The 14354-nt window shown below is 45.0% G+C and overlaps 1 protein-coding gene across 2 annotated transcripts in view; it reads left to right on the top strand.

The window, feature by feature from the left end:
* The window catches only part of N (neurogenic locus Notch protein), a 186785-nt gene that overhangs the window by 84952 nt on the left and 87479 nt on the right, over positions 1 to 14354 (top strand). For both annotated transcript variants that reach the window (XM_043420223.1, XM_043420222.1), the window contains exon 5: positions 8246 to 8379. In XM_043420223.1, coding sequence (XP_043276158.1) covers positions 8246 to 8379 — 134 coding nt within the window. The remainder of the gene's footprint in view (positions 1 to 8245; positions 8380 to 14354) is intronic.

Genomic DNA, 14354 nt, shown 5'->3' with positions numbered 1-14354 from the left:
CATCGAGAAATTTGATGGCCTCGTAAAGGCTGATCGGAGGACGAGTCGCTTCGCGCGGCTCCCTTCGCGTTCGTTCTCGCCGCGTTTTCATTCATCCTCCATCTCTATCCATACGCGCCGAATCCATTTATGTATTTATATGCATTTATGCGTTGGCTCGTGTGCGTCGAAAACGTACCGTTCGCTCCTGCTGCTCCTTATCTCAGCCGATCGAATCTTCTTCACCCGGGCCAGCCCAATTCGACGTCAATTAAACGGTAACTGGCGAAGAAATGAGAGAAAAGAAAGGAATCCGTGGCCCCGGCCGCTCGATCAGAAGCTCCGATCACGCGAGACCGTATTAATCTTTGTGAAGCCCGCACACATAAACCCTAATGACATAACTGCTTCGGAGCCATCCCACCGAGATAATTCAAACAATATATTTATACATCTCGCTTCTGCATCTCCACAAATGTGTGCTCGGCAATGCGCCCCACTTTACAAAACTTCAGATCATATCAATACTTGAAAATTATCACACACGTTTCTTCCGCACGAATGAACAGGCAACTCGAAACACCAAAAATACACACACACACACAGACTCGTTAGCTTTTCGCTTCGTTCCAAAATTGGACTCATTTGGGGCCTAATTATTAGCTTGTTTCGAGATAAAACTCATTGCAGCAATCCTCGGTCGAATGTGTATAGCTCCCAATTACCCGCTTCCGAAGACCTAATTACTCTCTTTTTTGAGCCTGCTCCGATTACTTTTTTTTTTTTTTATCATTCCATTCGTAAAGCTTCGTTCGATACATTCGAGATCGTAGGATTTTAATGATTTTCTATTGAAATAACGAACGTCACAAAACCGGGTGAAAGCTTACAAGGAAAAACGAACTCGCTGGCTCCTTATCGATTGACTGCAACTACTTTTGCTCAATGATAAAACCTTTTTTTTATTCAGAGTGCGCGCAACGTCCGAGAGTACGACGAAGGGACAAGAGCCCTTCGGAGGAACACGAAAATCTCGGGTTCCCCTGCAACCTGGCAACTACCCTGGCCGAAGATTCTTGTCTGTTAATTTCTACACAGCGAGTCTCTCCGGATTGAAGCGCCCTCTAGCTCGAAGTAGCCGCTATAAAAGCCCCTCGACTCTGAAGTCTTAATTGGTCGCATATTCTTCGTTTGTACACAGAACTTCACGTGAGCCTAGTTCGCTCGGGTTTCGAGTCGCCTAATTAATTAGCCGGGGGACAATAATTAATTATGGAGAAAAAGATTCACGGTATCGGAGCGTGCGATTATTCACGGCAGCTCTGTACTCACTGGACTCTTCAAAGTCGTCGTTTTTTTTGTGGCTTTTGCTGCTTCCCATCTTAGAGCGTAAAGATTTTTGAGAGCGTTGGCTTCGATCGCGGTCGTTGATTGAACTCGTTTGTCCATCGATTCGTCGATCCGTCATCGGTGGGGATGGTAAAAAGTCTTGAGTGGCGAACGCTTCGATTTTTCGGAGCTGAAGATCCTCGAAAAAGTTTAATTTCAAATACGAATTGCACGAGCAATTTATTCCAAGATTTTTTGTCCCTTTTTTGGGGCTCGTTCTCTCCTTCGAAATTCGTATCAATTTGGAGAAGGTGAGAATTCGATAAAACAAAATTGAATCGATTTAAAAATGTGCTCCATCGCGCGTCCTATAAACCGGGCTGGATAATTTTTTTGGCGACGAATGATTCATCGGCGGTCCGCGGCCAATCACTGCGTGAATCGTGGCTGAAGCAAAATCAGGCCTTGCGCCGGTTATTCGGAGGATCGCGGTCGAATAATATATTTTGCCTGCAGGCTGCGCTGAGATATTCCGTCGAGGCCGTTCGCTCCCCCGTTTCGTCCGCTCTCGAGAGCTCTTCTTCGATCGTCGAGTATGCGAATCCGTGGGTCCGATCGGCCCCGTCTCTGTGTGCTGCTCTAGTCCTCCGAAAGTGATTCTTCGACTGGTCGTCGGAGAAGAGAGAGAAACAAAAAGAAGGATTGAAAACGAGAAAGCGAATGAGCATTGGAACTCGAATGATAGAACGGAGCTACGAAAATCTTTGGACCGAGAGCTCGACTCCCAAAATCGCATCGCTTCTCAGAAAAAAACTACTGAAATTCCATCGAACTTATAAAACCATTTTCCATTGCGAAACGAAAAATGTTGTCGAGTTGATAGAGAAGAAATTTCGAAAAGCATTTCAATTGGTTCTTATAAATATTTCCAATTATACAAAATTCGAAGAAAATTTTTAACGATTTTTCGATATTTATCGCGCCGGTTTTGATGTTTTGCATTTTTGGCTTTCAAGAGCCTTTCGTGATCGGTATTCGAGCTAAACATATTATACAGTCCAGAAGGGCACGACCGAGGGGGGGACTAGACGAAGATTTTGTATTGTCCTCCTCGTCGAAAACGTGGCCCGAAGGGCGTCAAGTTCTCCAACACCCAACAGCTTTTCGCTCGACACGGTTTATCGATACCCGACAATAAGAAGGGCGTAACTGGGAGCATTTAGCTCGTCGAGCCGCATCGATCAGGGTCTTCGTTCCCGAAGGGCGTTTCCCCGCGTCAATAGGACATTTTGGACCCCTCGTATTTTCCATTATACCCACGAGACGACAGGGAAGCAGGGGGGAGGGAGGGAGAATCGTTCGTGCAGTGGATGATGCGACGTCCGGCAAACAAGTGAAAAAATTAAACTCCTCCATCTTTTTGAGATCGCGTGGCGTAGAATTAAATCCCCTCATTCACCGTATCGATGAACCGTCATTCGATGTAATTTATATCCTCTCACTGGTTATAATTTGTGCCAGGCTGTGAACGTAATACGATAATCCGTGCTATTTACTTTCGGTAACCGACGCCTTTCGGCCCGGAATCAGTCGCGCGAATTCCTACTTTTACCTTTCACCGGGGTTACTCCTTTTCAAGCCATTTTTTCCCAAGCGTTTTTATTCATTAGATTCAAGCAGATTTTGAATCTCATTCGAATCACGATTTACGAGATTTTTCGTAGATTTTTAGTCACTGAAACGTTCACACGTGACTAAGCGATAAAATGCCTATCCACCGTGTTGACAAACACTTTGGAATCCTCGAGCTACCGTTGTAACGAGCGCCGCTCCACTTCGCTTCGGTCTTCACGTCACAAGATCTCCGCTATTGTCAAATCACTGTATTTATTCTTCCTAATCTCCCTAATACTAACGGGATTCGATGGAACTTGTCAAAAGTGTAGTGGCGAAAGTTAAAAAGATCGTGAAAAATGAGACAAATCGTCTTATCTCTGAAATCTTATGAAATCCTGTCACATAATTCAGCTCGAAATCACGGGAGCTCGAGGATCCGTCTGAGGATAATAAAAGAAATAAAAATGTGCGTGAATCACTCGACTCGACTAACCTCAAACCTCGAATGATGACTCTGCTCAGAGGCATTATCGGAAATAAATAATTGGTAAGGATACGAGTGTGAACGATGAGAATAATGAAGGCAAAAGAGGAATTCAGCTTTCACTGTATCGCGTCGAAAACCTCGATGTCTCGATGCGAGGTTATATAGGGGGACAGGCGTGTGGACATTAGTTCGGGAAACGGTGGCAGGAGTCGCGCCGGTCGGGTCAGACGAGGGAGAGAACGAAGACGCAAGACACGTAGATAGACACGAGATCTCGGTAGGAAGGGAGAAAGACCGTCGAAACTGCCACCAGCGAAAGAGCACAAAACCGAGACTTCCATTTGGAAAGGACCACAACGAGGAGGCCCCAGGTGGTATGCTCGAGAGAAAGACGGAGAAAGGCTTCCCGCTTTTTCCTCGTTTCTCGTTCCATCGCGTGAAAAAATGACCGAAGGGAAAAGACGGAGAGAGAAGACGAGCGCGAAAATCGACGAGTGTGAGAGAGTTTGAAAGAAGATAAAAATGCCAGAGGAGAAATAAGGTAAAATAGAAGAATCAAAATACTAATTTCATGGCCCCTAAATGCTGCGAGGCTGCACAACAGAGTAGGGGTAGAACGCGATGTAAGCAAACGGTCGAGGCAGAGAGAAAGGGGATAGGGCGAGTGGGGCCCGCCGAACGTCGACGGAAAAGCACGAGCAACTCGTGCGCCACCGCAGCGGCCCCCGCTGAAACGTGTATAGTCCAGTCGATCGTCAGCCGCCCGAGAGCGCGGATCGTCGTGTCATTGTCTTATCTCGCATACAATTGATTTCACCTAATTATCAATCACAAAGTTTATTCCCCTTTGTTTATATTCGACTCTGGGCGTCGGAGCCTCGCAAGTCTTTCTACGAGTGATACAAACGATTAATCTTCGCGTGTTTATTTTCCATAATCCGTGCGCTACGAAATACATCGCAGACTGGATAATCAAGTGATTGAAAAAACCTCCAAGGATACTGAAATCTCGTGCCCCTATCGTGTACACGTGTGATATTTATTTAAAACGTTTCTATCAAGAGTGTCACCGGGGGATTAATAAAAGAGGAAACCGGGAGTGCCGAGTGTCTCGTACCCCATCAGTGCCCAAGTTGGATATTCGTTATTATACGGCTCGTTTTTATTTTTATCGAGGATTTACGAAAGTTACTCTTTTCGACGAAATTCCTTCCCGCCGGCTCTCGCTTTGGGGAGAAATTCTCCCTTTTCATTAATTTAAACGGTGGTTCTTGATGATCGGTGATTTGGCAACGCCTCGCGATCGTTGCTCGCAGTCTCCCGGTCATGGATAGCGCGGTGATTCGTCGTAACACAGGATAAAGGCAATTTGAGCGAGTTTAGAGACTGCTCTCGAGTGGACGCTACGGCATACACGTATAAAGCGATACAGTCGCGTGTGGCGGAGCACAAACTCTTTCGTGTATCCAATGCACGATACGATTTTTTACTGTATGACAACTTGTGACGGTGAAATATACGCGTACGTATGAGCAGACGAGTAAAATTGTAAAAGGCCCTTGGATCGCATATGTGCAACGCGATCTCGTAAGAAACAAAAAAAAACAGCCTTTTGCGTCTGCGCGCCCCCAAAGCACCGTGCTTTGGGGCTCTCTGCGTGTGTTACACGCTTTAGGACCCAAATCTCTCGCGATGTGTTTACATGTGCGCGCGCAGAGCTACTAGAAGTTGAGTTGGTGTTGGTGTCGCGTGGAAAAACGTGGGAAAGCCATCGCCGGACGCTCCGAAGCGTCTAAACGACGGCGTTCCAGTAAAAAATACACGCTGTTTATGCTCCGAAAGAAACGAAAAAAAGCGTAATTTTAATTACGATCAATAAACATTTTATCATCGTGGAGACAACTATTTTTCAAGTTAATATTTGGAGATAATTTGACATTTTTTCACTACGAATTCTCTGCGCTTTTTCGCGGCGCTTCGTGTCGTTTGTTGGCGATGAAACTCGACGTAAGGCTCTGCATCTCTGACGATTTAATCTGCGGTTTGATGTACCACGTCGACCGAAGAATCTAGTTGAAAATTGTGATAAATCGTATCCCGGATTATTTAAATATTTATCTTATTTTTTTTTTTTGCGTGCGCGTAAGTTTGTGAGGGCGAGAGTTGAAAAAGTCACGTCGACCAAGTTCTTACGTGGAACGGTGCAATCTCAAAATTCTAGTGAAACCACCGATATAAATACGAATATATTGTATAGATATGCAAATTTATAAATCTTTGTTTTATCATAACTAATAATAATCATTAAAAATATCGTGATAGCTCGTCGTCGGTGACTTGGTGCAATTTTTTTTCGTGTACCCGTGTAGTTTCGTGCTCGACAATAAAGTGCTTTTTTTGTTTTGTTTATCCTTCGAAATACGACGTAGCTATGATTTCACAGTGAGGATACATGTTTGCAAAGAAAAAAGTGACAAAAATACGTGAGGCTTAATGAAATATGTGGAATACGCCTTGGATATACTCGCGGGCTCCGAATACCACTAAATATGAGTCTTACGAGTTTGTTTCTGGTGCTTCTGCTCGCAGCGAGTTCGAGGTGCAGTAATTTTTATTTTCCCCGAATTCCGCGCGATCGCGATTCCCTCAACATTTTTTATCCTTCGACCATAAAACTTCTTTCATTCAGTCTCACGAGATTCCAAAATTATTCGACCAAAAAACCAATTCGAAGCGAAACATTCGTTCATCCAAATACTTTTCTCATAAATTCCGTCAACTTTCCATTATTTTGAGACTCGACCATGATGGGCCGAGACGAATTTGACATCTGAGAAAGTTTCCGATGCCGTCGGGCGGCGATCGGGCGATACAAATTTACGGCAAACCTTTGAAAATTATTGAAAAAACAGAAACAAACGACAAATAAAATGAAATTCCAAGTGACAATGTCAAACGTGACATATTTCCCGGTCTCTCGTATACGCGTAATTATTTCTCCGCCGGATATTGCGCGAAAGCCGATATTCCAGTTCGATAAGAGTGTGGCGGGGGGCGCTTCTTTTTACACACTGCACAACAAAGCGACACGCGATCTCTTCTCCAAACAATAACAAGCTTTGTTTTTCAGCATCAATTTTGATACAAACCCATGCACAGGTGTCAGGTATGCGTGTGTGTGCGAAACGTAAACGCGCGAGAGAGATGACGCTCGATGATTTTTAATATCTGATTCAGAAACTCATCGTTTTAACCAACCTCATTTTTAAACAAATACTTTTTTTTATCGATTCGATCGAAATTGACATTGACATTCCGAGGCTCCGGATACCAATTTTTTTATAGCACGGAAAAACGATGTTAAGCCCATTGATCGCGTGTTTGCAGCATCATTTTTCCATCCTTTTGATATTATTGAAAAATGGACGTGCAGTGATAGAACCGATGGAGCGATCAGTATGACGCTGAAGTTTCCAACGTTGGAGTCCAACGAAATGATCTAAAAAACTGTCCAATAATTCCAGTAATTCTCCAATTTATTTCCAGTCGAATTTGTACTTTGTATTTTTTCAATCTACACAATTATGATTCGTGAAATAAAAAACTGATGGATAAATCATTTTATTTTCATTCATTTCGTTGGACTCCAACGTTGGAAACTTCAGCGTCGTCGATCAGTTGACTTGCATTTTTTTTAATAGTAACGAAGATTTTATGGTTTTATACAAAAACGACGAGTTTTATGATATATTTACGAAGCTATGGCTCGTTTTGACGAAAATTCACATTTTTTTGTCATTTTATTCGTCAACGTTACGACCACTGAAGCTCTTCGCCTCCGACCCTAACGTCGGACAGTAATTTTTCAATATTTTTATTCTCTCTCTGCAGTAGAATAATAATTTCGAAAAAAATCTCAATGTTGAGATTTTGAGTATGCATTTCTGCATCGACGAAAAACGACGATTTTCCTATGTTTGCACACTTTTTTTGAATCCACTCGCACACAGAGAGAAAAAATACAGTAAGAATTACTATGCTGCTATGGTATTGGGGGGGCTAAATATCGCCCATTTTGAAGGTTTTTACCAAAAATATTCTAATTTCCAAGTCAATTTCGCTGTGCTATTTTTTTGCTAACATTGCTAACACCAAGGAAACGTTTTAAACTTTATGTTGACTCGATGATGAACTGTCAAGTAGAATTATTATGCCGTTTTACTATACTTAGTACTGTTTATGACGCTGAAGTTTGCAACGTCGGAGTTCAACGAAGTGATCCAAAAAAGCTTTCAATAATTGGAGTAATTGTCCAATTTCGTTCCCTGTCGAATTTACAATTAGTAATTTTTCAAGCTGCACCGATACTCGGTGAAATAAAAAATTGGTCTATTACAAATGTATTTTTCGTTCATTTCGTTGAACTCCGACGTTACGAACTTCAGCGTCGTTACTGTTTTAACAATTGAAATTTACAGTTTAACATAGTAAAATTTGAGGAGCTCGAACGCACAAGCATCGATCATACGCCAAAGTGTTTAGAAATGTTCTATGGTAAATAAGAGAATTTAATTCGCGATTGTACGATAATATGCCGGCAAACATGTGTCCCGATGTATTTATTTCATCGAGTCGCTTGACAAAAAATGACTACGTATATGTTCGTAAGAACTAATAAATATTACCGATATAGAACCCTACTTCTGTGGCACCATAGCAGTTTTTAGTGAAATTTTCTCTCCGTCCACCCATTTACCTCGGAATAAATAATCGATAAAATTAGTCTGACTTTGTCAACCGTTTTAACCGATTTTCCAACGAAATTTTCTACAGATGCATGTGCACGACGGGATATACTGGACAGAATTGCGAGAACGAATACATCCCCTGTGATCCGTCGCCGTGTGAGAACGGTGGCTCGTGCCGGCAGATCAGCCAGTCGGACTACCAATGCACCTGTCCCGAGGGTGAGTCGAATCGTTGAATTTTCATATTAGAAACATACAAATGGAAGGTTGAGCGGGAATGAAAGTGGCGAAGGCGGTTGATCGCGAAGCGGAGAAACGTCCCGGATGGAAGTAACGGGGTTCCGAAGTCTCGCGTGAAAATAAAGCGATCGCGAGAGACAAGCGAAGCTTTTCGGCTGAACAAAGAGCCTCGAAAGAACACTCGTCCGTTCCTTCCTTTCTCGATAATGACACACGCGGCGGCGAACAAGCGAGCGCGGCTACGTAAATATTCTTTGACACTAATGACCCCCGCGGACTCGCTGACAAAAGTTTGCAGAGGTGGGTGTTGTCCTTATTCTCTCCGCAACGAAAAGTAAATTCCCCATCTTTGTCTCCTCGCCGTTACGCTCCGCGTCGTGCCTCATTTATTCGCTATCACCGTCGCAGCCATTATTTTCGCGCAAATATCCTCGTTCCCGGGACAGTCTTACTTCGGCCTGTCGAGCGTCATTTTTCGAGTCGCGATTAAACCTTCTCTTCAATTGATCCTCCGCCGTTGAATTCCGAGTCTCCGAACCGCAATTGTCAACGTCGTCAACAAAAAGAATTTCAAACTTACAAAAAAGTGTTTCTCGCTCCCGCCAGCCGAGAATGTCGACAAAACTTTGTCCACGTCCAAGCAAGACGAATATCATCCAATTTCCAAACTCTCGATTCAAACATCATTTTACAGCCAAAAAAAGAAAAGAAAACAATTCTTTTGCTCCCCATCGCTCAGCATATTCCGCACTATGTGTAAACATCCGCGAAAATAAGCTCGGCCCCGGACGGAGCAGGCAGAAGAGAGTCGAGTCTGCAGGAAGAACGTAGTTGCGCGGGAAGAAAGGGAGGGAGCACACACGATTACCCGAAGTAACAGGTACTCTCGACAGGCTCGCTCGAGTATTTCATTACGAGAGTGAGCGCAATGAAGGTAGATGCTTAATTCGAGAGCTTAGGGTCAGTCTAGCGTGGCCCTGCTCGCGCACGAGTGAGACGGAGAAAGGAGGAGAAAGATTCGCTCCCCTCCTTGGCCGTTCGATCGGCGCGTTTGTCTCTTTACTCTCTTCGCACACGTACACGTATACGGGAGGAAAAAAGGAAGAAAAAGAGGAGCACAGAGAAGAATCGCACAATGCTTTATAACGCTCGACTCTTTCCTTCGCTCGTTTCTTCGCTCGCTCTCTCGAACCCCCCGAACCTCCTTCGACCCCCACCCCCCGCCTCGTTCCTCCTTGTCGCTTCCCCTTCGCTCTTCTCGCACCGCTAGCCGCTCCTCAAAGCCCCCGGTGTCTACTTGATCTTCTTTCCCAGGCGGACCACAACCGTGGCGACCCCACCTCTGCTCGTTTCTCCCTCTCTCGCTCTCCATCGCTCACTCTTCCTTCACTTTTGTGTATGTATTTATGCTCGGCTATGGAAACGACGACGGGGCTGAAAAAAAGAGACACTTTTTTATATTTATATGCGCAAGGTACCATATTTACCGGGGGCATTACCACGCGATCGAATACTTTTGGGTTTACCTCTCGCTCATTTCTCATATCGAATGACGATTCGATCGTTGTGCCAGATTTTTTGACGGTCTCCCTTCTTCCGGTTTCGGTGAATTGTCACACGACGCTCGAGTTTGCGACTTTCGAGTCGAACGGGACGAAGGGAAAAGCATTTGCGGTTAAGCGATTTTTCATTTCGCGAAGGATCGGTGCGGATTGAAAAACTATACGAATTGCAAATTCGACGGGGAAGGAAGTTGGAGAATATAATTTGAGGGCTTTTGAGACCACTTCGTCGGACCGCGACGTTGCAAAATTCAGCGTCATCGAATGATCGGTTTTACTCGATTTCATTTTTTTCGACAATTCTCGTTATTTCACGGGGAGCCCCCGTGACTCGGGCTCCACTTTTTTATTTCGTACTCGATGAAAAGTGAGCGAGTTGAAACGTCAGATCGGGGAGAGAAGCTCACGGACACGACGCTGAAGTTTCCAACGTTGGAGTCCAACGAAATGAACGAAAAAAACGTTTGAAATTCACCAATTTTTTATTTCACGAATCGTTGGTGCAGCTTGAAAAACAACGAATCGCAAATTCGGTAGGAAACAAAATAGAGGAGAATTACTGGAATTATTGGAGAGTTTTTTTCGATCATTTCGTTGGACTCCAACGTTGGAAACTTCAGCGTCATTCACGGACTGAGACATCGAATTTTCGTAATTTCGAGTCATTTCGAAGTTTCTATTTCTATCGTTTGAGCCAGCTGAGCTATAAATTATTGAGCCGGGACTCGCTCGACGTGTCTCTCGCGATGTCGGTGCAATCGGGAAACCGGTGTTCCGTCCGCGCATACACAAACAAACTGACTCGTAAAGCCTCTCGCGCGTACACGCATGAGCCTGGTCTACATCCCGGTGCCGCGAGAACCTCTTGGAGTTTAAAGACCCCCGTCGGAGACGTCAGAAGGGGAAGGGCCGGAGGAGCAGGGAGAGCAAGGACGAGGTCGTAACTATCGTCCTGCACGGGCGAGCCGCCGCGCCTTTCCAAAGATTCTCTTGCGTGCGCGTGCGTCGAATCTTATGCGAACGGTCAGTTATTGTTATTGTGAATTTCCCAAATTTCTCGAGTCGAATCGATCTCCATCCAAGTCGTACGAGCTCGAGGACGGAAACGATTTTTCCGAGTTTTGCCGCCCTCCACGAGGGCTCGAGATCGCGATACATTTATCTGCACAATAAATTTGATGCATGCGCGATCCATGCAACGAAACGCACAGATGCCTGAGCGCGCATAGTCCGGCTGCTTCGCTAATTAGAAACTGTTCTATGAAATCGATGGAAAGCGATTTATCACGCGCGGCCAATGGATTAATCGAACGTTCGAGATTCCTCGTCGCGATATATCGTTTCTTCGCGTGCCTCCGCGTCTACCTTTTTCCGAGTGGCATTTTGCCTGCCTTCGCTATCGTATCGAGTTATGCGTTTTGTATATGCGTGCACGTTAAATGTTGCCGATGTTCCACAGCGGCGCGTTTTCTCTCAGTTTCTCTTTTCTTTCGCCCCTCCAAGTATTTCTCAACTCCGCGACGAGGAGCTTTTTCCAATCGTAACTCGCGACCCGCGTGTGGTCCTCGTGCTCCAACGTTGCCTCGAATTCCACGATAAAACTCCGAAACGTTTGTGTATCGACTGCCGGAAATTCTGCCCGACCGTTTTATCGTCCTTTCCAATCGCAGAGCCGCGGGCTCTGCTTAACATTTTTTTGTCTAATTACGCGCGCTCCCGCCGTTTAACCGACGATATTCCGTCTCCTTTCATCGGATCTCTCATTCGTTACTTTTTCCACATTCTGATTCAACTCGTTAGAAAAAGACCCGTGTTATACTCTCGTTCAAATTAATTTTCCTTGGCCCACCCAACGTGCGCCGAAACAGACGCTCGGAGGTTCTTTGACCAAAGATAAATATCAGCTGTTTCCGCACTTTTTCCAACTCCTTCCCCCCATCGGCTCATTAAAACTACAAATTTCGAAATTTTCTCTAAATATCATTTTTCCACAATACCTCCAACTCGAGTTTCATTCCCATTCCTAATTATTATCACGCTAAGTGATCGTCTCTGTTATTCGTAACATTAATCGCGTCGCAGCTGATCGGATACCGCGAATTGCAGTTGATCAATGGAGGGATAACCAGAGAATGGCGTTTTTAAGCTCGAGCAGGAAAGAAGATTCACACGTTCGAATAATCTCCGGAGAGTCTGGTACACCTAATTCCTATCGTACTACTTACATCCTCTCGATTCGTTGTCGGCAATATCGAGAGATTCGCAAGAGATTTCCTCGTGGAAACATTAATTTGGATGCATGAGTACTACATATTCGTTGGTATATCGGTGTAAAACCGCAGTCGGTCGTCAATCACGCGCTCTCTTACGAGTCTTATACGTACACAGGTTCGTCGTATTCTTTCACATTCTTACGGTGCATTATGCCGAGGATGCATGAGCCAAGAAGACGGATAGATAGCGCAACAAATCCCGGAGCCTGCACCCACACACCGGGCCCTTCGTTTCTCCCCCTCTTTTTCATCGGAGTTTCTCTCTCTCTCTCTCTCTCGGTCTCTCGGTCTCTACGATAGAACATTGTAGCCCCGGGGATGGGGGGCTCGTGAGGTCTTTGGCTGAGGATGTAAGACCGAGGAAGCGAGAGCCTCGCGAGCGGGTGGTTATGCCCTGGCCGCTGATTTATGCCATTGAGCGAGCATAAAGTGCGTAGCGCGCGGGGAGAAGACGAGACGACTGTGTGCGAGAGAGGAGCAGGAGCAAGAATGAGAAACTCGACGCATAGGAGCGCTGTCGCTCCTGGGGGCTCGCTGTGGACATGGAAAATTGAGCGAACGCCCATTTTCCTCGTGGCCGCGAGTAGCGCAGAATTTCGACGAGTTTCCAAAGACTCGACTCGCCTCATATATTTCTCACCGGAATAATCGATCTCCGAGTTCTCGCGGTACTCGCATTTCGTACTTTCTCCAGCTACCGTGGGCTCATGCGGAGCCGCGAGGACAAGCAACCCCACGAACGGGGACCGCGCACCGCGCCTGACAGTGACAGATATCTGTCACTGCATCGCTTACTACACGTCATACAGGCTTGCGCTGTAACTATACGCTCATTTACGTCGGGTATGAGATTTCATTTTGTTACGTATCTTTGTGTGCGCTCGTCTCTCCGTGTGTGTGTGTGTGTGTGTGTGTAATGCTGGATTACTTTGGAGAGAAGAGTATCGGTATCCCTGGGTGGCAGTTAACGCTCATAAAAGCACTGTACCGCGTGGGCAGTGAAATAAATGAGGCAAGAACCAGATCTCTGTGGGCATGCTTAAAATCCCTCACATATGACGAGCCCTCTCTCACTCCCGGAGAAAGACAGAAGCCCATTTTGCCTCTTGAAACCAGAATAATCTATTATGATCTCGGTCTCCTCGTCTCTCTTTCTTCTCTCCCCTGTTCTCTGCCTCCTTTCCTCTCCTTCTTCGTCTCTTGCCCTTTTCTATTCTATTCACAATCACGATAGTCTAGTTTGGACGTATAATGTATTATGCCTCGGTAGTCAGCGCTCACTTTACTTTGTCGTTGTAAGGAAGCTCCGAGCCCCGGCGCGCGGATATACTCCTCTCTCAAATGCCTTGAATTTCCACTCTACAAACTGGTTACTGTATAATAAAAGACGAAATAATAGTCGAGCGCGCTTTTCACGTCAACTATTCCTGCTCATACGCCACACACGAGCACTCGATTTCGATCCCGATTCATTTTTCTTCTTCGTTTATCTCATCCGTGGTTTTTTCCCCTGAATTACTATCGTAAAAATGATTGAGCTGTAAATCTTATCGATTCACGAGATCTAATTTTCATGCTTTCGAAATATATTTGCGGATTTGGGTTGCAGGGTTAATATATACCATTTTGTGGGCTCTTTCCTCGAGCGTGTGCAATCATTAGCGAGAAATAATTTGGAATGAGCACCGAGCAATTTGGCTCGATTCAACATTTTTTCTTTTTTATTTCGCCCTTTTTCTTATTCTATTTTTTACGTTACGTTCTACGAGGATCATTCCCGCGGGTACACACACACACACACACACACATACACACTCGGAATTAGCGAACGTTGAAACATAACAAATACACAGTTTTTTTCACGTTTCGTACAAGCGTTTTTATTACTCGACATATTAAAAAGTCCGCGCGGTGAATCGCTCGAGGAATTTTGTTTCCGTGTTTCTAGGCAAGTGAAAACCGGTTTTTGAGATACCAATAAAAAATACTCACTTCTATTCGGCTCTTCCCAGATGTCTCGAGAGGGTATTAAGCTAATGAGAATCATTCGGATGCGCGTCACACGCACCGTTTTATTGGAGCCGAGATCCGAGACTTTGTTTCTTCTTCCTTCCCGTCG

Source organism: Venturia canescens, chromosome 5 (assembly GCF_019457755.1).
Source record: "Venturia canescens isolate UGA chromosome 5, ASM1945775v1, whole genome shotgun sequence".
Lineage (NCBI taxonomy): Eukaryota > Metazoa > Arthropoda > Insecta > Hymenoptera > Ichneumonidae > Venturia > Venturia canescens.
This window is presented reverse-complemented; position numbering and strand designations above follow the sequence as displayed.